This window comes from Cervus canadensis, chromosome 26, assembly GCF_019320065.1.
Source record: "Cervus canadensis isolate Bull #8, Minnesota chromosome 26, ASM1932006v1, whole genome shotgun sequence".
In the NCBI taxonomy this organism is placed as follows: Eukaryota; Metazoa; Chordata; class Mammalia; order Artiodactyla; family Cervidae; genus Cervus; species Cervus canadensis.
In genome coordinates this window covers 2,163,702-2,187,416 of record NC_057411.1, presented here as the reverse complement: position 1 = coordinate 2,187,416, position 23,715 = coordinate 2,163,702, and the positions used below count along the sequence as shown (strand labels likewise).

The 23,715-nt window shown below is 38.4% G+C and overlaps 1 protein-coding gene across 1 annotated transcript in view; it reads left to right on the top strand.

Annotated features, from left to right (window-relative positions):
* Positions 1-23,715, top strand: part of SCFD2 (sec1 family domain containing 2) — a 393,415-nt gene that overhangs the window by 55,996 nt on the left and 313,704 nt on the right. Inside the window, exons 3-4 of the mRNA XM_043448486.1 lie at positions 2,409-2,536; positions 22,539-22,714. Coding sequence (XP_043304421.1) covers positions 2,409-2,536; positions 22,539-22,714 — 304 coding nt within the window. The remainder of the gene's footprint in view (positions 1-2,408; positions 2,537-22,538; positions 22,715-23,715) is intronic.

Here is a 23,715-nt window from a genome sequence, read left to right as displayed (position 1 = left end):
CAAGCAAATTCTTTACCGCTGAGCCGCTAGGAGAGCCCCATGGAGAAGAGGGCAGTCAGTTTCTACTCCAGAGGTTCTGTGTGTAGAATTGAGAGCATAGGAGGTTTATCTGTGGAAAATAAAAGTAGGAAGTGATTGATTATAGACCATAAATTTGGGAAACTGGGGGGTGTGTATCTTCCTTTCTCAAAATTCCTCAGTGGTTCTCCATTGCCTTCAGAGCTTTAAAGAAATTAAGTAACTCTCCCAAAGCCCCATAACAAATAGATCTAGTTAAAACTCTTTTTTTTTAAATTGTAGTGTAGTTGATTTACAATATTGCATTAGTTTCAAGTGTAAATCAAAGTAATTCAATTATATATTCAGATTATTTTCCATTATAGGTTATTAGAAGGTATTGAATATTGTTCCCTGTGCTACACAGTAAATCCTTGTTGTTTACCTGTTTTATGTACCGGAGTGTGTATCTGTTAATCCCATTCTCCTGATTTATCCTTCCCCCTCTTCCCTTTGCCCTTTGGTGACCGTAAATTTGTTTTCTATATCTGTCTGTTTCTGCTTTGTAAATAGATTCACTTGTATTGTTTTTTAGATCTAGATGCAGTCCTAGTTTCGAATGATGATGAAAACTTTGTTCATGACTGCTGAGCTGTGTTACTCTTCTCAGAAAGTGAATCAGTCACGTGCTCCTTGGCTTCTTGTCACTTGCAACTGAAGTCAGTGAACCCTGGGAAGGGATGCAGGGCCCCCCCCAGAGGAGCTCCCACCATCTCTGTCACACTTATATCTGCTGCTCCTCCGCTTCCACCTTAGCATGGAACGAACCAGTGCTTCTTAGAGTCATTTAAGACCTAGACTTTGAACGCTCTGAAATGTCCTTCCTCTTGCTTTGTGGCTAAGTTTTTATATCTTTCTTGAAGACTGGGATATAATTTCCAGTTCGAGTTATAATTTCTTCTGTTGGCTGCTTTTGTATCTGTGTACTTGCTCATCATTTCTGGTAGAGATCACCGTCTGAGTCCTTGCCCTCCCAGTGAGGGTTGGAGCCCCTCTGTGCCACCACAGAAATCTGTGCCAGCATTGCCTATGCCTCGTTCCATGCTTTTTTGGGGGGTTAATTTCTTTGCTCATATGTCTGCCTATTCTTCCAGACAATAAATCACTGAAAGCTTGTGCCATGGCTTTTTTTATTTTTTTGGTCTGTGTTCTAACCATGGAGAATAGGGCTTGGCATGCAGTTTACCTGCTCCTTTAAACAGAATATTAATTTTAATATCAATGATGACAGTTTTGGTCAGATCAAAACAAATGGAATATATTGAGCAGTGATGTTAGTTCACTGAGAAAAAAATAGATGATAATAAAAGCAACTACTTTTAATGAAAGGTTATTATGTTCCAGACTCTAAACTCAGCCTGAAATACATTATCCCGTTATTCCAAATCACATTCAAATGTGAAAGTTATAGCTTGTTAGGTATGATCTTAAAGCTAAGTTAATATCTTATTAGATATAACTTTTAAGATGAAACTTTTAAAAATGTATCCATGTTTGAACTAACTGAATAGGAGGAGGTATTTGTGGGGCTTTAAGTAGAGGGAAGTGTCCTTAGGAAGGGACAGAAGTAATCTTTGTTTCTTTATACTTTTTTAAAACGTCCCTACAAATGTGTATACTTGGCTGCATGCAGAGATCTTCCGGAAAGAACACTGTACTCATTTATAATTGGAGCGTGGCGCGCTGGGAGGGACAGAGGGCTGCTGGCGAAGTGAGGCCAGATGAGCCCCGCATAGCGCAGTGCCTCGTGCGCTGATCAAGGGTTCATTGTAAAGGCTTCGTCAGTGCCGGCCTTGCAGCCCGAGGCCCCAAAGTGGGCTGCTTGCACGGTTTCTTAACCTAATTCCTGATTGCCATTCACTTGGAAATCTACTCATTAGGTATTCTGTTGAGTAATTTTTGTATAGGAAAAATTGAATCATTGAATCATTGCTGATTGCTTTCTGCTTCTCAGACAAGTGTACTATCTGAAATTGATATGCTTATCATAACATCAGTTTTGGACATGTATTTAATTGTGGCTTACATAACATTTATAACTTATCTAGCAGTGTTCAGGTTTACTCTGAAGTACTTTTAAATGCGAATTCTCAGGATATCACACAGTTTTCTCATAGTATAGTATGACCTCCCCCCCCCTTTACTGTCTTCTTAATTTTTCAATATTTTGTGCTGCTTAGAATGGGTCACATATTCTTTATTTAATCCTAATACTTTTAATACTTGAGTCCATCAGTTAGAAGGACTACATTGGTACTCAAAAAAGACGCTTAAGAAATTGTTTTGCTTGCTACTCTTTCCATTATTTAGTAGAAATGTACTCTAAAGCTCTTTCTGTGGTTTTATTGCAGTGACCCTGCAGCCAGAGCCCTGTGGGAAGCCTTACTGAACACCAAGCACAAAGAGGCAGTGATGGAAGTTCGGAGACACCTAGTGGAGGCAGCAAGCAGAGCAAACCTGCCTATCAAGATGAGCATGGGTGAGTTACCAGCTTCCCCAGCAGACCATGACCGCCTGCTCTGAGGAGGTTCCTTTAAGCCTGTTCTGATCTGTGGGCCGACCTAGTCATCATGGCATCTAGGTAAAAGTATTGAAGACACCTTTAAACTGTTGAAAGAGTAGGAAAGGAATTTGTACACATGCCCCACCCCGGGGCTCAGCTTTGGGAAGCCCAGGCAAGTCCTTGCCCACAAAGGGTCGTGCTGTTAGTTATTTCATCTAGAATGATTAGAATCAGTCTGAACTCCTCCTTCATTCTGTCCCACTCCCCCCTACTCCCCACTTGCTGTGGTTAAATGATCTTTTATTGGATTTGAAATGATGATGCTGAGAAATCACTTGAGCAAATGGACATATTCTGTTTTGGCTCCTCACTCTTAGACTGGTCTGCTGATTGTCTGGTCACATCCCTCTTACCCCTTCTTCACCATGGTATTTTATAACTTACTCTTCTCATTTCTCTCTCTCTCTTTTTTGAAATGCAGTTTTGTCTTTAGTATTAGAAGAAGGGGCTACAGTGAAATTTAAGTTTTAAATTGCTGTTTTCTTTTGATTCAAAAAATCAGAGAGCTAATGTTTTGAGAAAAATAATCTTGTCTTTACCTTTTTTGAAATAAATACTTTTATTAATATGCTGCTGCTGCTGCTGCTAAGTCACTTCAGTCGTGGCCCCATAGATGTGCGGCCCCATAGATGGCAGCCCACCAGGCTCCCCTGTCCCTGGGATTCTCCAGGCAAGAACACTGGAGTGGGTTGCCATTTCCTCCTCCGATGCATGAAAGTGAAAAGTGAAAGTGAAGTCACTCAGTCATGTCCGACTCTTCGTGACCCCATGGACTGCAGCCCACCAGGCTCCTCTGTCCATGGGATTTTCCAGGCAAGAGTACTGGAGTGGGGTGCCATTGCCTAGAAATATTTAAATACGGATATTGAATCTGGTTAATAGGTAGAATTTATTTCTGGAAACTTGCAAAGGCTTATTTCTCTATTTTAAAAATAAGGTTTCTTTTATAATCTGATCTTAGGTATCTGATAAATATTAATACATTTTACTAGATGGGTAAATTTTTCTTATTGAGATTTCTCGCCCAAATTCTTGATTACTGATGAGTACAAAAAAAAAAAAAAAAAATCAAACTGTTAAGTTGAAATAGAAGACCAGAATTTTGGAAATAAAAGAATATGGATGAACCCAGAAGAAAAAAAAATTTAAAAGGTCATAATATGAAAAACAACTAACTCTCAGGGTGTTAAGTGATTACATATGAAGGTTTTAAGTAACATGAAGGATGATAAGAAAAGTGAAAGTAACTAACATTTATTGAGCGCTTACAATGTACCGGGTCTTATTCTAACTCTTTACATGTGTTATTTAAAATTCACAATAATTCTATGAGATTGATACTGTGAGTATCCCATTTTTCAGATAAAAAACCTAAAATAGAGAAAAAATATGGTGCCCAGGGCCCATACATCTGATAAAGAGTAGGACTGGAATTTAAATCTAGACATTGTAATGTGAAAGAATGTGTTTTTTATTTATAAGATTATCCTATCTCCATACAACCAATGCCAGAGTCCTACATGTTATTTTGGAGTAGAAATAAAGTTGTTTCTTTGAGTCATCCTGGTGTTTGGCTGTAATTCTGGTTTCTTTTTCACTCTTTCCTCCCTGCCTCCCCTCTTTCTTTCTTTCTTTCTCCCTCTCTCCTTCCCTCCCTTCTTCCTTCCTTCCTTCCTTCCTTTCTTCTTCCCACAGTTAGAGGTATCCATTAAAAAAGTTTGTTTACCTAGCATAGTTCTTTATCTGTGCATATGCTGAAATAAGAACTAATTCACACTGTGAAAAGAGAAAATCAGGAATGCACAGAAGGTTTGAGTGCAAGGTTAATTTATATTGTGTTTCAGTGATAAAATCTTATGATGCTATCCCAGCGCATAAATCAGCTTTTATTGCTCAATCAGTGCAGAACTCTTAAAAGTTCAAAACACTTTACATTTCTAAAGCTCTATATCTTTTAAAAATAATCAGAGCCAGGAAAAAAAAGCGGGTAAGCCCATAAGGAATTCAGTTTAAATATTTGAGTTTTCTGTCGACAAAAAAAAAAAAAAAAATTAGATAAGATGGTTTGATTTATTCCCAAACTCCAGACATGGGTGAGGGGCTGGGGGGAGAAGGAAAGAATCAGACAATTGTTAGCACCCTTTGTTGTAAGAAGGACCAAAAAGATTGATCCAAATCATGTTCTATCTATGTGCCAACTGTAATTTAGGAAAAGATAACACATTACAGCTATGCATTTCTGCTTCATATCACTGGTCAGAATTTCTGGTGTGTCTCATTCCCATTTACAAACAGATACATAACCATGAACAGCAAGGGAAAAGGCTGGAATTTAAACACAATAAAATGTTGATATTTGAAAACTGCTTATCATAAAAGAAAAAAGAAATCATGTTCTGATATCCTAGATAGCTGAAATCCTTTTTCTAGCAGCATTAAAAAATGTGCAATTCAAACTATGCACTGTTCAACCCCTGCTGTAAATTCTGAGGTATACAGTCTTCTGACTATGATAGAGGCTTCTAGTATTTGGGGACATTAAACAGTTATTTTAATTCTGGGTTGAAGATTTTTCTTATATTGAAATTCACAGGGAGGGATCCCATGATTGAAACCTCAGCTCTTAAATATAAAATTTCCCAGTAAAAGGTAAGTTCATATTAAAACATCATGAGCATGAAGAGAAATAAACATCATTCTCTTAGGAGAAAAAAGTTTAATTGCTAAAAGAAAGAAAAAACTCATTTTGTCATTTCACATATAAACATATGCCTTCTTTCCAAGAGCTTGTTATTAAATTGTCAGTTAACTAAGCATGTATGTTCCAGAAAAGTGATTTTTATTTTTTTTACAACATTGCAAACTGAATTGTGTTTTTCCCACTGGCCTTTCGTCATGGAAAATGTATTCTGAAAGTAAAAAACAAAGACTCTAAGAAACCCATTTGTTTGGACCCAGAATGTTCACTCACAGAGGAAATGAGTAGAAGATGCCCATGTTAGTGTCTCCATTTACAGAGAATCTGCTTCTCTGGATTGACACTGTGGTTGGTGCATCTTCACCGGTTTATCCCTTAGTTCTCCGCAGAGTGGCTGTATTTAATGGCTGGTGGAAAGATCCTATTATGGCTGAAGTGAAACAGATCTCTTTATGACACTGTCCTTTGTTTCCCAGCCAGATTTCTTGGAAGAGTGTCCTATGCTTGATGCCTCTGTTTCTTTATTATTTTCTTGCTTATTAGTTCAGTGTAGTCTGGCTTCTGGTACTTTTTTGCTGAGAAAGTGAAGATTATGATTATCAAGCAAACTGGAATTGGTGTGCTGCAGTTGTGTTCTGTCTGTGGGGTAGATATCCAGGGGAGATCCCCTGGAGAGGGAAATAACAACCTACTCCACTGTTCTTGGCTGGGATGTCCCATGGACAGAGGAGCCTGGCAGGCTGCAGTCCGCAGGGTCACAAAACAGTCAGACACAACTTAACCACTAAATGACAAACAGCAAAATGGGGAAATCTACGTGGGAAACAGTTTATAAAAGGGTTGTTTAATGAGAATAAACTAAAAACAGATCAAGTTCAGTGATTTTCTCCTTTCTTTCTTGGAAGTGTAGCAATTTATTCTTTCCACTTAATTTGTCTTTTTTCTAGTCTTTATGCTGAGTATTTCCCTTTAGATAACACATTCTTTCTTTGAGCAGAATTCTAAAAGTTTTTCCATTTTCAGCTTAGTTATGATTACATTCTGTTACCTCTTCCCTGATTTTGTTCACCCTCAAATCACCTAGGCTATATTTGGGATTCCCAGACCTCTGTGGTCACACTTTTACCGGAAGATCTTCTGAGCTGTGTTTCCAGATAATAATCTGATCCATTGTGTTGAGAAGCTTCATGATTACTCTGTTCATTTTGGGGCACTGGAGTGTCAGCTCCATGTAATCACCATCAGTTTGTCTTTTGCAAATTAAATGTGATGAGTTCGTCCAACCATTTGTGAAAAGACTAGCCTTTAACCACAATTTTTTCTAGTTCTGAGCCACTGACAAAGCTCTAGTTTGTTAATGTTCAGCCTAAAATGTGATGTTCAGAGCTGAATAAAGACGTCTTGTTCTTTGCCTCTTTTTGGACGCCGTACTTCTCTTAGTGAAGCCCCAGATGAAATTAGTGATTTTTGCTTCTCACCAATGACACACATACCTATCATTTCCTGCTTTCATAATTTAGCAAAACTGGCTTTGAAAAACAGCAATAAATCAACACACTCTAAAATTTTATTCAATATATACTTTTTCTACATCATTGAGAGTACTCTGATTCCTAGTATTAGTACTTGAGTTCATCCCGTTTTGTGTTTTGATCACATTTATATCTTTTGCCTTCATTATGGAGAGTTTTTTTTTGTTTGGGATTAAAAGGAACATGTATGCATATACATCTGTGTGTGTGAGTGTGAAATGGGTGTGCAGATTGTCAAACTTTGCCAAATGGATAGGTTAAAACCTAATAAGACCAACCTTCCACTTCATGTATGGTAACTGATAAGAGATGAGAAAATCTGGATGTCTCATAGGCACATATACTGAGTGTTAGCTCTTACGCATGCTTGTCTTCATGTTTTAGTTGTTGCCACAGTTTGGAGAATGGGGAAGGGAATTTTATGGGATAGCTACTTTTTTCAGGTATTATAGCAAGTTTTATGTAGTTGGTACTCCCCACGCTGTCCCCATTTCGCAGACAAGGAAAACGGAGACTCAGAAAGGTTGACTTTTTTCCCCAGAATTACTGTGCCAGTTGTTAAGCTCCTGTCTCGAAGATCTCACCCCACCCTTCTCCTCCGTGCTGCTGGGGCTCTGCAGCCCACCCTCTGCTCCACCCTCTGGCTCCCCGGTGGGCTACGCAAGGCTGGAAGGGGAAGAAGCAGCTTGCTCCTTCCTGTCTGCCCCCCGTGGATCCGCTTCTGCTTGTGAGTGTCATGGCAGCAACGCTTTCTTCACCCTGGCGGTGGCAGCTCCTTCTTGTGGGAGCAGCTGAACCCAGTTTGCGGTTCTCCCAATCCTTGCAGAACCAGCTCCATGGCACCCTTTCCTCAGAGGTACCAACCCAGCTGAGTAGTACCTGGTTCTCAGAGGTGTGATTCCAGACCTTCTCCTTGTGTTTTCTTCCACCCTCCTGGCGGGTAGCTGCTTCCAACAGCTGTTGCCTGCTTGATACCCTGGAGTTCTCTTTTAACCTTTCAGTTACCCAGTTAACAATATTGCTTGCTAAATTTCCTCTACTCAGATAACCGGTGTGTTTTCTACCTTCTGCTTGGGCCCTGACTGATACGGTCTTGCAGCAAGTAAGCCCGGATGTGGCCTGATCTGTGTGACTCCTGTATCAGGAATCAAACCCCTGGCAGGAGCAGCTATAGAGGCTCACACGCAGATATGGTTGTGCCCGTCCTCTGTCTAAACCCTCCAGTGGTTCCTCATTGCCTTAGGGTAGTATATCGGCTCCTTAGCCTGCTGTTTATATACATCTCTCTGACTTCTAGCCGCGTGCTTCATCCACCACTCATCTTACTTTTCCTCCCTGCTCCCTACTCCCCAGCAGGAACTTCTGTAGATCCAGGTCTTTGTTATTTTTGCCTGAAATGTTCTCATTTAGTGTCCCTTTAGATCCCCTTCACCCTTCTCTTGCTGTGCTTCTAGGGGCTCACCGTCATGGACTGCCTCAGCAGGCTTTTCTGCCCTTGGCCTCTCAGTTGAGTTTGGCTTTTGGGAGGCCTGAGCGGGAGATTTAGAGGGTGAGAGGTGGGATAGTTACAGTATTGATTGCCTCGCTTCGTCCCTGCCAGGATGCCATTGATTGCTTCCCTCTACCCTACCCTGGTTGGGTTTCCTTCACACTCCTGATTGTCCTTAGCCTCACTTCTTAGAAAGTCATGTTGTTAAGTTCACCTTATTTTCCATTTGACTGTGCCATCTTTTTCCTGCTGGGACCTTGATTAATATAACCACACACTTTCCAATGCATACACCCTGCCCGCCCCCCCCGCCCCACACACACTTTCCTATGAAACCCATCTTATTTTTCATGATCTCATACAAATGTCACTTTCTCTGTGGAACTATATTTAATTCCCCTTTACCCTTCTTCCTTCCCCTTCTCAGCAGGCTGCATTGACTGTTCTGCCTTCTAAGGACCCACAGCTCCTTCTCTTTTTGCTGTCTTAGCACTTACCACAGTGAAAAATAGTTACGTGTGTGGATCCAGAACTTTATACTAGACAGTGTCCATGTGACATTCTCTGCTGGCTGTTTGGCTTGGTACATAGTGGGCGGCTTGGTACTTGCTGCTTGGATGAATGATTGCTTAGTGAGTATGGATGAATAGTAGACTGATGATGGGTGTTTCTGCTTTCAGTTACATGCATTATCATTTTTTAAATTTTTTTTTTAAATTTAAGGACAGTTGCTTTACAGACCTTTGTTGTTTTCTGTCAAGCCTCAACATGAATCAGCATAGATATACGTATATCCCCTCCCTTCTGAACCTCCCTCCCATCTCTCTTCCTATCCCACCCCTCTAGGTTGGTACAGTACCATTTCTGTTTACAACTCTCCTTTCTACTCTTTCTTGGTCCTCTTGATATCTTACAGCATCTGCTCGTGTCTTCTTTCTTGATTCTTTTCCCTTGGTCTTCATGTCACTCTGCTCTTCTGATTATCTTCTTATTTCTGATAACTGCTTCATGCTTTCTCTTCCTTACTTCTAGCTTCCTGGAAGACTGTAGCTCTATTTGTATCCTTTGTTGTGCTTTGCATGTAGATACTCAGTTAATGGAAAGAGTCTGCCTGCAGTGAGGGAGACCTGGGTTCAATCCCTGTGTCGGGAAGATCTGCCCGAGGAGGAAATGGCAACCCGCTCCAGTATTCTTGCCTGGAGAATCCCATGGATGGAGGAGCCTAGCAGGCTACAGTCCATGGGGTCACAAAGAGTTGGACACGACTGAACGACTTCACTTTCACTTTCTTTCACTCAGTTAATAATTGCTACTGATCTTAAAGCCTTATCCTGCTCTATTCATTCTCCAGAAAGAATGCTCATTTCAGGCTCCTGTATTTTAAAATTCTCCTCCAATGTTTTTCCATCCTGTCTCTCATCCCTTATCATCCTTTCTGAAGGGTGACGTCTCACATTCCTATCGGTACTGTTCTGCTCATATTTCTGTTAGAGTAGTCACCACCAGACCCTGAGTAGTCGGGGCTGAGGATTCTTATCCGTGCTTCCTAGTATTCTCCGCACCTAGCACAAGACCTTAAAATTCCTGTATAGTCATTGAGTGTCTATGGAGCGAATAAATAAATTCTTGAATTAATACTGTCAGTTGGTATTCATTATGTAGTTAATGGATTACTTTTTCTGTCTCTCTCCTGTGGAATCCAAGAGGGACACTGGTTTAGACAGTCAGTTCTCAAACTTTTCTGTCTCAGAACCCCTTTACATTGTTAAAAGCTATTGATGTTCACAACAACCTATGAATGGAAAACAAAACAGAACTATTGAGGACGCCATGAGCTTTTGTTATGTGGCATTTATCTATTGATATATGTGAGACTGATAGATAGGAAGAAGACATCACATTAGGAATTCAAGCAGGGAAAATTTTTTTAAATATTTAGGAAGAAAACATCACATTAGTGATTCAAGTAGGGAAAAATTTTCAAATATTAATTAATGTAAAATGTTATAAGAAACCTATTTCATGTTAATGTAACATATTTTTGTGAAAAATAACTATTTTCTCAAATAAAATAATGTGGGGAAGAGAGTGGCACCATCTTACATTTTTGTACCTCTCTAACGTCTGGTTTAATAGAAGGCAGCTCTATTCTCATATCTGCTTCTTTATAGAATCTATTGTGATAGAAAGAAAAGCTGGCCTTACAAAGATATATAGTTGAAAAAGGAAAGATTGTTTAAATAATTTTCAGAAAATTTTGTGGATATTCTAGAATTGCAAATATACTACACCAAATTTACAAGAGGTAATTTCTTACAGGTAATTGCAGTGTAGAACATGAAACCATATCATTGAATTTTCCACATTCTGGTACATTAAAGACCATTGATCTCTCTTGCACTTTGGCTCTTTTACACACACATTATTTTATAGCATTTTACATTCGTCACTTGGACAATAATGGTTCTCTGAATTATGCAGATTTTCCAAATGTTGACACATGTTATACAATATAACAAACCACATTTGTTGATATCCCCACTGTTATCATTAGAAATCTTTACATATTAGAATGTAAAGATATAGAGGCAGATACGAGCTTTCCAAAATTATGATTTCACATGAAAACTTGAGTTTTGATTTTGACAAAACAAATAGCTGTTTTCCTTGAAGTGATAGGCTCACTTTATTCTTTTTCTTTTTGGAAAGAATGTATGAAGGACCATATGCTTTCAGTTGTCTTTCCAGTAAAAGTCATACCGTTGAGTATGAAGAGTATTCTACCCAATCTAGGGGTGGGATTGCATTGTCTGTAGGACTGTTCCCTGATCACCGTAGTTGGGTGACATGGGCTAGAGTAGTGATTTCCAGAAGTGAAAGTGGAGACTGGAGATTTAGTTACCTAGTCATTATGTTGGAGCCTAAGTAGTACATTTCTAAGGGAATATAAGAGTGATCATCCAGGAAAATAATATAGAATGAGTGAGAAGAGGGTTGAAGGCAGAGCTGTAAAGAACACATCCAGTTAGGGATATGAAGAAGTAGAGAATCTAGAGAAAGAGCCGGAAAGAGTTTTTATTGAATTAATAATTAACAATGCCCCAAAGCCTTAATGTCAGCAAACAGATATTTCCTTCTTACACTTCATCACCTAAAACAAAACCTGAATTGCCTCTGCTACTCTATTTCCTTGTCCGCAAATGGTCATCTGAATTTCTAATACACTTTCTTCAAGCATCTGTCCTCTGACTCTATATTTTTTAATTGGTGCATCTTGTTTTTCATCCTCCTCCTCCTTTTGTTAATTTTTATGTTTTCTCAACAGAAGGAATCTTCAGCATATGAGAATATGGGCTAGGAGTTTAGAAACCCCCAAGGAAAGATCCATGGCTGTGGTGTGGGAGTTGCTTTATTTGGAAGTACAGCCTTCCGTGTCAGGGTGGACCCACCAGGGAATGGCTCCTTACCTGGCAGGCTGGAAATCTGCCTCATGGAAAATAAGAGTAGTCTATCAGTGCCTTTCCATGTGCTCAGCTGAATTTGTAAACATTGATGCAGTGTTTAAGCCTCAGGAAGGCTGCATTTCCAAAGAAAGCCAAACCATAAATATTTCTGGTGGTTTTATATTTCATGGTTTTTGTACAAATCTCAGGGAGAGCTGTTTATTTTCTATTTGTGACCTCTGGTCCTGCAGCAGTTATGCTTTATTCCGTACTCTCCTGCAATGGTATCTTGCAATAGATTTCTCAATTTTGGATCCATTTGATTGAATTGATTCATATAATTAAAATGCTCTTTTCACATTGCTTTCTTATTCTCTTTGTAATACTGTAGAGCTCAAAAATTTGTTTAACAAGAAACATACTATTTAAAGGAAATCTCAGGAAAACCTTCTTCAGTATTTATAGTGTTATAAAAGTAGACGTCGATTCCCAGCTGGTTTTTATCCAAGTTTCACTATACAGATGGCTGTATATACTGCCCTTCAAATCCCTACGGGAGATTTATAATGTCTTCCCTCTTCCTCCTTTAATAACTGGTTTCAATGTCTAATAGTCATCACGAATGTGGAATTTTTTTCTCAGGTCTGACTTAAATCTCCCCACCTGCATGTTAACCATATTTCTTTGTCCTTTGACCTCAATAGAGGTGGGGAACTAGCAGTAATTATTACTCATATATTTCTTTTTCTCTTGAAAGACAATGCTTCATCCCTTGTACAAATCAGTGATAGTAATAGACTCAAATTTCCCAGAGAAAAATGCTTGTCTATTAATTCCACATGAAACAGACATTATTTTATTTCAGAACCAAGAGACTATTTTAAAAGTAATACAGCACATTTCTAGAAGATTCATATCATAACATTAGTAGAATAAAAAGTAATTGTCTATCCCCTCCCGCCCGCCCCCGGCACCGCCCCCACCATCATCTTACTCTTCAGTGTAGCCTTTGTTCCTAAATTAGTATCTTGACTTCCAGGCCTTTTTCTGCATAATTAGGTAAGAAAGTAAGTAAATAAGCTAGTAAACCAACAATGAGCAAAATAAAGGTGTGTACCAAGAGCATGGCAATGTGGTTTCCATTGTGACTTCTTTTCTCTCTCTCTATTAGAGTTTTGGCTACCCAGCATAAAAATACCATGAAGGAAACTTAATTATACAGTTGTGCCAGGTTTTAAACATTATATGTATACTTTAAAATTTATGTTAAATTAGGTTAAATTTGATCACGTTTAAAGTGTGTGGCTATATTGATACAACCATGGAAAACCAGCCGTATTAACTTAAGTATACCCATCTGATCCACTGGTTTCACAACTGGGCATGTGTCCAATGGAAGCGAGTCTACCAAAAGGTGTGTGGTAGACTGTTCACAGCCTCGTTATTTATAATGACCCTAAATATCCTTCAAAGTAGAGTGGGTAGAGCAGCAGTTATAGTTGTATAGAACAATACAACTCTGGAAGGGAAAAAAAAGATTGAGATTTTGGACGATGTTGAACTAAAGAAGCTAGACACAAAATAGTGTATCTGTGTATATGACATTCAAAAGCAAACAAAAAATTAGCTGTACTGAGAGAGTTAAAAGTAATGGTTTGCTGTTGTAGGATTATTGATTAGGTAGTTGTCGAGGGAATCTTCTAGAGCGCTGGATATATTCCATACCTTGATCTGGGTGGTGGTTACGTGGATAGATGTATGTGTAAAAAGTAACTCAGCTACATACTTAAGATGTGTATGCTTTATTTTATGTTACATTCCTCACTTTCCCTCTCCATTATACCTGAGGCCTCTGAGTCTGAAATTGGTTATATCTTCTAGGTAAGTGGCCCCTCTTTGTTGCAGTGCCTTGTCACATATTCCAGGCAAAGTTTTTGGAGGAGGGGAGGAAGTTTATTTTTACTGTTCGTTTTGCTCCGTGATTTAATATTTTTCTAGTCCTATATTACCTCCCAGGAATTTATACTTCAATTAAAAAAAATTTTTTTTAGTGCATCACCATAGTATTATTATATATTAAAAAGCCAGAATTCTGTTATAGTTATAATTGCCTGAATATTCTCCCTTCTGTTATTTCTGTTTCCTGGTTTAACTAAGTACAGTTATATTTCCCAACTGGAAATTTTATTTAGGCTATATTCTAATATGTATGGATTTATATAGCTGTATATCTTTTTCATAACTGGGGAAATTTGAGTACAGGCTTTCTTCTTGGGATAATGAGAATGTTCTGAAATTATATAGTGGTGATGATTACATAACTCTGAGTGTACTAAAAACCACTGGATTGTAATTTTAAGGGTGAATTTTATGATATGTGAGTTATATCTCTATAAAGCTCATGTTAAAAAAGAAGCTCTTAGGGACTTCCCTGTGATCCAGTGGCCAAGACTCTATTCCCAATGCAGGGGATCCTGGTTCGATCCCTGGTCAGGGAACTAGATCCCACAGGCTGTAACTAAGAGTTCTCATGCTGCTATGAACATTCAATATGCCGAGTGCTGCAACTATGACCTCGTGCAGCCAAATAAATAAACAAAATGATTTTTAAAAAAAAGAAGAAGGTCTTAGTAATAAAGGTATTATGGTAAAAAAAATAAAATTCAGGACTTTCCTGTAGCTTGAATGGTAAAGAATCTACCTGCAATGCAGGAGACCCAGGTTCAATCCCTCAGTTGGGAAGATCCCCTGGAGAAGGGAATTACAATCCACTCCAGTATTCTTGCCTGGAGAATCCCAGGACAGAGAAACCTGGTGGGCTACAGACCATGGGGTCGCAAAGAGTCAGCAATTCAACCAAAGTTTAAAGATAAATCAAGAAAATCTCCTAAAATGTAGAAAGAACGGGACATTGAAAATATGATACAAAAAGAAAAATATATAGAGAACCAATTCAGGAGACCCAAGAACTATTGAAAGTTTTAGAAAGAGAGAAAAAGCAGAGGACAGGAAATTAGTAAGGAAAGAATGTGAGACTTCCCAGATGTGAAGAAAGACATAGCAAATAGTAGAACAGACTTAACTGAAAAGCAAGTGGGAAGAATAAAAACCCTCTAAACTAGACATCATCACTATGACTCCTCAGAGTACAAGGGAATGAGAAGATCCTATGAACCTCTAGATGAAAAAAGGAAGCTCGTCTACAAAGGAACAAAAATAGGACTAGCACAGGTTTCTTATGAGCAATGCTCAGCCAGAAGATAATGAAGCAAGGCATTATTTTCAACCTTGAATTATAGATCTGGATAAACTATTATTAAACTTGGAGGGCAAGGAAAAACCTTTTTAGAGATAAAAAGAACTTGGCTTTCCACACACCTTTTCTGAGGAGGTTACTTGAGATTGTCCAGCAAAACAAGGCAGCATAGCAGGAAAGAAAAATCAGAAATTTGACCAAACAGTGTTCAAATAGAGGAAAGCAACAGAGTCAGTTCCAGGCTGCTGACTACACAGAAAGGCCTAGAGAACAGTCCGCCCATGATGGGACTGGAGAATGAAGGAGTTTGGTTGTAAAGTATTCAGGGAGTGGAAAAAGCAAAACAAAAAACCCCCCAACTCAACTATACCTCAGTTAGAAACATCAGCAACAACATAACCTGGACTTCAAAGATGAGACAGTGTATTTGAAATTAGGAGACTCTACAGCTTTGATTAAGGCAGGGAATGCAACTCCCCCATCCCCTTAGAAAAAGCCCATAAGCATTCCAGGACCAAAGTATATGTGTAAGGAAATGCAATCATAATTTGTGCCTTGGGTCTGTCATTAATAGTTACATAGTTCATTATGATGGAAACACAACTGACTGATTTTGAACTGTTTGAATCAAGCTATACAAAAAGCGCATAAAGCCTTCCCTGGTGGTTCAGTGGCAGAGAATCTGCCTGCCAGTGCAGGAGACATGAGTTCGATCCCTGGTCTGGGAAGACCCCACACGCTGCAGAACAGCCAGAGCCATGGGCCACAATTATTGAGCCTGTGCCCTAGAGCCTGGGAACTGCAACTACTGAGTCCGGGCATGCTAGAGCCCATGCCCCGCAACCAGAGGAGCCGCGGGGAGAGAAGTCTGCACACGGCAACTGGAGAGGCGCCCCACCCACCGCACCTGGAGAAAGCCCGCACAGCAACAGAGACCCAGCACATACAGAGTAAATAAAGTTATTTTTTAAAAAGCACATAAGACTAAATTATGGCCATAAAACAAAATATAAATGCTATCCATCTTGACCAGATGAAAACGAAAGTACAGATGATTTGAAAGATGAAAGGGGGAAATACACAGTAGAGGGAAGGGCAAAGAGGGATTAATATCCTCTGCTTAGAAGACGAAAAGCCATAGGATACCATCTGTAATTGACAGAACAAAGAAGAAAGTTTAAGAATGTAGTGTAAATTATGGAGATAAGCAACAAATGGGGAGGAATGGTGCTCGAAGCCTCTATCAGCTTAGAGACTATCTCAGGATCTCTTTGTTGTGTATTTCTTTCCCTTTTTAATTCCTTTTTGTCTTTCTGATGAAATGAGATGAGAATGTAAACCTGTGTGTTCAGTCTACCCTCTGAACCTTTTGTACATTATTTAAAGAACTCCAAAACCATCTTTTGTACACAAGAGCTTTCTTATGTCAACTATTGAATTAACACTGGAAATTTTCCCTGACCATGCTGCCTACCAACCTGTAGTTTTGTTTTAGTAGCACCGCCACCTGTGTCTACATGTTAGTATGAGTGCTTTTGCTGTAATTTACATGCATTCCTGGAAAACTTGTTTTGCAAAATCACATACTGGTTATCAGGGCTCATGATAAAACATATCATTAGCAGAAGCCCATTTAAAAATCTATACAAATTTATAATTAGAGCACTAACCAAGAAAAACAATAAAAATCTTGATTAAAATACTAGCACAGTTAAAAAGGTATGCCAGTTTCCTATCGATAAAGAAATGTTACAGTGTGTTTGGGACTTCATGTGAACAAAAGAGTTGAAGGTAGCTCACTGGAGGGGAATCTAAAGAGAAGTTGAGGCTGTTTGTTTATGGACGAAAAGGCAGAATGCCCTGAAGATCAGGGAGGACCAAACAGGAAGCACTTCCAAGACAGGGCATATGGCCAAGCAGAGCTAAGAGGGAGAACTGGGAATGCGGGCAGGACTCAGCTCCTCTTACGGCTTGCAGTGCTCAGCTGTGTTTATTTACTTTGTGTTCAGCTGCTCCTATTTGGTGGCACAGGATGTTAAAATAACGAGAAAAGTGACAAATGAATAGGTGTGACTTTTTGTGTAATATTAAAAGTATTCCTGTTTGCCAGTTGTGTGCTGGTTAATAAACCAGAGTTTTAGCAGAACATGTTATATTTAATTATTTTAATATGATTTGCCTTTATTATATTAGAAAATAATTAAAAAGGAGACAAATGAAATGCTGATATTTGAATTCTGGGAATACATGTCTTAAGACATAACTTTGTTTATTCAAATTTCACATACTGGGTTTTCATTCACAGTTTCATGACAATGATGAATAAAAAACATGCATGACAGTATTATTATTTGTTATAGAGTTTTTTTTTTTAAGAAAACATTTAGTAGCTAAATTAGACAAAATTTTTGATGGTTGCTTTCTACCATTAAGACACACTTTGAGGGATTAAGTCAAATCTAGCACTGACAGACTGCTCTTTTTTGTTGTTGTTAAGAAAATCAACAAAAAATCATATATGTGTAAATATTTTTAAATATATCTTACCAAGCCACAAAACAGGTTCAGAAGGTTCAGTTCAGTTCAGTCACTCAGTCATGTATGACTCTTTGCGACCCCATGAATCGCAGCACGCCAGGCCTCCCTGTCCATCACCAACTCCTGGAGTTTACTCAAACTCATGTCCATTGAGTCGGTGATGCCATCCAACTGTCTCATCCTCTGCCGTCTCCTTCTCCTCCCACCCTCAATCTTTCCCAGCATCAGGGTCTTTTCAAATGAGTCAGCTCTTCGCATGAGGTGGCCAAAGTATTGGAGTTTCAACTTCAGCATCAGTCCTTCTACTGAACACCCAAGACTGATCTCCTTTAGGATGGACTGGTTGGATCTCCTTGCAGTCCAAGGGACTCTTAAGAATCTTCTTTAACTCCACTATTCAAAAGCATCAAGTTTTCAGCGCTCAGCTTTCTTTATAGTCCAACTCTCACATCCATACATGACTACTGGGAAAACCATAGCCTTGACTAGACAGACCTTTGTTGGCAAAATAATGTCTCTGCTTTTTAATATGCTGTCTAGGTTGGTCATAACTTTCCTTCCAAGGAGTAAGTGTCTTTTAATTTCATGGCTGCAGTCTAGTTTATCAAATGTATGTAGTAAATAGAAAGATAATTTCCATAATTCATTTGAATACAATGGAATTAAATATTATAAGGATCATAGACAATATTAAAATATTAAATCATTTTATTTTCTAAATCTGTCCCCTTTCTCCCAAGCAATAATTCTATTTTACTATTTCAAAATATACTTAGAATTAATGTTGTTAAAGTTTTCTGTTTTTTTCTTAACTAAAAATCAGAAGCCTGTTTCTGAAAAACTATAAAAAAAAAACAAAGCCTAGTAGATTTTCTTACTTGAAAACTAGTTTTCAAATTTCAAAATTGCCCCTTTTCACAGAGTTGCTATGTATTATGTCTTGATATAAAAATAACCCTTGTTTTTATGACTGAAAAAAAATGTGTTGGCAAGCCTTCTTGGGTTGACATTTTTAAATCACTATGTAAATCTACCTGAGAAGTTTTTTTTTTCTTGGTAATATGAGATATGAATAAATGTTCTGTCTATTACTTTTTCATCACCTGGTCCTAGTTGCTTGCGGTTTTAGTTAAAATGAACTGAGAAGTTTTCTCAAGTTAATTAGTCTTATTATGTAACATTTTTAATAGTCAATTAGTTAATTTGACTTGTTTTATGTAGGATTCTGATTAAACTTATATTTTAAAATGTCACTAGTCTATATATTAAAGCATTTGTGTAAAGTACTCTTTTAATAAATTTAAATTACCATGTTTTGGATTTTTACCAAAAACCTCCTGCTTTCATGACACATATAAAGAAGTGTTAGTGGCTTGTGTATGTAAGGAGAAGATATGCAGTGACTAGAGCAGCAAGGGTGAGTAATCACTAATTCACAATGTAGTATTCTGTTGGCATTTCCTGTTATGAAATATAGCCATTTGTTCCTTTGGATCTCATGCTTTATGTTGGAAGGTGGTGTTATGTGAATATGCTTGTTGAGTCCAAGTCTGAGATTGGAAGATGCTAACTGAATAAAGTTTAACTATATTTTTGAACTGAAGACATTCTTATCTCTAAGTTGAACATACGGTTATTGCAGTTGAAATCTAAACAGACCTGATGACTTTCTCTGATGATTCCCATTTTTTCAGAGCTCTCTAAAGGGCAGTTATGTTATGAATGGATTGTGTGTATCCTGAGCCTTTTTAGTTTCTTCTCCTTCAGGTCCTGGAGGTAGGGTTGGAGAGGTAGGCAGTTACGTACCACATAGACCCTTTCACGGTTTCCAGACTCTTTAGCTGTTGCCTTAGCAGTCCTTGTCGCAGTAGTGATTGCGTGATTGTCCATGTGATTGTTCTGTGACTGTCTCTCTCGGTCAGCAGAGCCTTGTGTGTCCAGGGACTGCACTGCCATCAACTGCAGCACCGTGTTTAAAGAAATCAGTGGTGCTCACTGCAGTGTCAGATCTGAACCCATCTCACGTGAAAATTTGTTTTCATGTATTTAATGTGTCAGAAGATGTTCTTGTGTAAAAATGTTCATCCTCTGCACAAAAGATCCCATCCCCTAAGAGAGTGACATGTAATGAGCTGGATTAATTAGATCATCATTCCGGGAGTCATTTGTCTTCTTTATTTGTCGGCCATGAGGACAGACTTTTCTCTGATTTGTTCATGGGCTTATGCTTAGCAGTAAGAACAGTCCCTAGCACCAAAACATGTGTTGAACCAATGGATTAGTAAAAGTTAATGGTACTCTTAACTCAATAATAAGAAAGCAAACAATAAAAATGAGCAAAGGATTTGAACAGACACTTCACCAAAAAAGATATAGGGTGGCAAATAGGCACATGAAAAGATGAACAACATTACTAGTCATTAAAAAATCCAAATTAAAACCCCAGTAAAATGGTGCTGGATAACCTATTAGACTGGTTAAAACAAAAATACGTGGCAATACCAAGGCTATTGTGGATGTGAGGCAACAGAACTCTCATTTGTCACTAGTAGGACAGCTCACTTTGGAAATTAGTTTGTTAGTTGCTTGTAAAGTTAAGCATACATTTAGCATATGACCCAGCAACCCTAGAAATTTACTTATGAAAAAACTAAAGTCGTATGTCCACAGACACATACGCACATAAAATACTATATGAAGATGTTTGTGAAGTTTTTATTCATAATTTCTAAAAATTGGAAACAACCCAAATGATCATAAACTGGTGAATGGATAAGTTTAAACAAACTGTGGTTCATACAACAGATTACTACTCAACAAGAAAATACAGCAAACTGATAGAAGCAACAACATGAATGAGCACAAATACCTTATGCTCAAGTAAAAGAAGCTAGACTCAAAAGGCTGTGTGCTGCATGATTCCATTTATAGAACATTCTGGAGAGGAATAACTATGGGACAGAAACCAGAAAAACACAGACAAGTGTTCACCAAGGACTGGGGATGGGAAAAGAGAACTGACTACAAAAGGGGAACTTCTGGGAGCAAAGGAAATAATCTATTTTGATTGTGACTGTGTTTTTGTCAAAATTCATAGAACTATTTTGAGAACACCCTGAACCAGAAAAGAGTGAATTTTACTGTATGTAAATTATACCTTAATCAAGCCAACTTAAAACCAAGCAAAGAAGGGATTAATGAGGCTTTTCTCTGTTAGTACTTAAGCTAGCAAATTATTAGCTTGCTGCTTGAGAATCAGGAATGAACTATGCTTTACCAAGGGACCAAAGAAACTAGTGAGACTCAGCTCTGTACTATTCATTTCCACTGTTCTCCCCCCACCAACTGTTCTTATTGTTTGAAAATGAAAGTTGCTCAGTCATGTCTGACTAACCCTACGGACTATACAAGTCCATGGAATTCTCCAGGCCAGAATACTGGAGTGGGTAGCCTTTCCCTTCTCCAGGGGATCTTCACAACCCAGGGATCAAACCCAGGTCTCCCTCATTGAAGGTAAGTTCTTAACCAGCTGAGCCACAAGGGAAGCCAAGAATTCTGGAGTGGGTAGCCTGTCCCTTCTCCAGCGGAACTTCCCAATCCAGGAATTGAACCAGGGTCTCCTGCATCACAGGCGGATTCTTTACCAACTGAGCTATCAGGGAAGCCCCATATAAGTGGTTAATAAGGCACTTTAGAATCCTTAATCTCTTCAAAATATTCAATAAAAAGGTAGAATTTACTACAGGCTTGTAAGTTTCTTGTGACAAGGTCTTTATTTTTTGTGTATTATAATCTGTAGCAAAACCACTAATTGAACTCTCACTTGTTTGCTACCCCATAGGGTTGCTGTGAAAATCAGAAGAGGGCATGTGCTAAATAAATGCAGGTAGTTTTGTTGCCAAATATTAACAAACCTAGGCATAGCAAGCAAACCTGGATTTTAGGCATCAGAGGGTAAACCGGGAAGACAGTGAGGCTGAAATGTACAGGACGGATTTACTGGCCTTGCATCTGTGTTTGGCTCCGTTGCGCTCTTCTTGCCCAGTGAGGAGAAACTGTGGTGTTCTGGAGTTCTTCCCATTGCATTGATGAAGGGCAGGAATGAGATCTGACATAATAGAATGGGAAGTGACTAAATGGAAGGAGTGCTGTTTAGGAAAACGCTGGACTTAGAGGTCTGAAAGACTGACTCTTCAACAGGGTTTGTTTGTGTTTTTGGTACTCCAGTCTTTAATGAGGTGAGAGTCTTGTTCTAGATCTAGGTGACCATGGTTGTAAATGTGTTGTCACCCATATGAAACCCTTTCTTTTAATATCTCACCTCCCAGGGTTTTTTCCACTCTGGTTCTCCATACATTTTTGTTCCAACAACAGTCTGCTTTTATGCTCAAGGATATTGTCATAAACCCATTGATATCAGTGATAAAGTTTTAGCTGTAGTCCTAACAGATTTCTCCTTTGCTTTATATACATAACACACACAATCGGAAACCTTGCCTTTTTGGCTCTTAGATTGCTATATCATATGTCTTGGAGATGTACTCCACGTTGAGCCCAAGAAATATTTATTCATAAGACTTTATTTGAGAACTCATTTATGGGGTATTGCAGAGTTATGAAATGAATCCTACTAGCAATATGGCTTTGGCAAGACCACTTAACATCTGTTTTCTTGCTTGCAAAATGCAGTTGGTAGTTTCAGGCTTGCTGTTGTCACTGTGTTGTTTTAAGGGTCACAAAAGCTTAGGGAAGCTTGCAGTTGACTCTGAAGTTTTGTGCTAATGGGAGATGGTGAAGAACGGGGAGGCCTGGCATGCTGCAGTCCGTGGGTCACAAGAGTCGGACACGACCGAGCAACTGAACAACGGCAACAGCAAGGCAGTAGCAGTATTAATGGCATGCTCCTCTTTATTTTCACCGCTCCCAGAAGAGGGTACACTGATAAATTGTATGTTTTTCCAGGGAGAGTCACTCCGGGGCAGCTCATGTCCTATATTCAGCTCTTCAAGAACAACCGCAAATCCCTAGGGAATCACTGTGGGCTCCTACAGCTTGGGCTGGCCACTGTTCAAACTCTGAGACACCCACAGACGGCCAAGTGGGACAACTTTCTGGCTTTTGAAAGGCTCCTTCTCCAGGTATGTTGCTCTGGGAGCTTCTTGGGATATTAATAATTAAAGTTTTTACTTCCAGGGAAAAATTTAATATTTATTATAATCTGAGTAATAAATCATATTGTTGACATGTGCCTTATATCATATTCTGTAAGTGCCCCCAATTTAAAATGCAAGTAGCAGCTTTTTCTATACCTACTTTTTTTTTTTCCTCTTGACAGTAATGTCTTTGGCTTCTCACTTAATACTTAGATAAATGTTTTCTTTGAGTACTAAACTTTGAAAACCTCTTTTCGATTTTATGCCGTTTGGACCTTTCTTAATCTTCATGGCATCTTTATTCAATTCTTGCTACTTTTCCTGTAGCATATGCTACTTTTTACACTTCTTCTGACAATAGTTTCTAATCCTTAACAACATATAATAACGTGGCTTAAAATGATGTTTAGTAAAGATGAAAGGGAGGCAAACTCCCTTTGTAGTTTTATGAAGAGATATGTACATGGGGTATGGCCTTTTCATTATTGTTAAAATATTTGCATGGGATACTTAAAAAAACATGTATTTTTAAAAATATAAGGTATTTTGAAGCACAAAATATTATGACTGGATATTTATGTATTTTACACATAGATTCAATATAATTTAGTAATTTTTTATATTTATATGCTTTTTCATTAAAGAAATAAAACTAGAGGTAAAGTTGAAGCATCTCTGATACTTAACCCGTTACACGCTCTGATTCTCCTTTTTCCTTTCCTGGGGTAATCAGAAGCTTGATACCTTGTTTCTATATATTTATTAAAAACTTATTTTTCCATAAATAATACAGAATATTGTGCTATGGGTTTTACTTTTTATGTAAGTGATGTCATATTATAAGTATCCCTGAACAACCTGCTTTTTCCTCTCAGCATTCTGTTTTTAAGATAATCCAAATTGACATATACAGATTTAATTGTATGAATATCCAAAAACTTGTCCAATCCATATTGATGTATAGCTAGACTGTTCCATATTTGTGT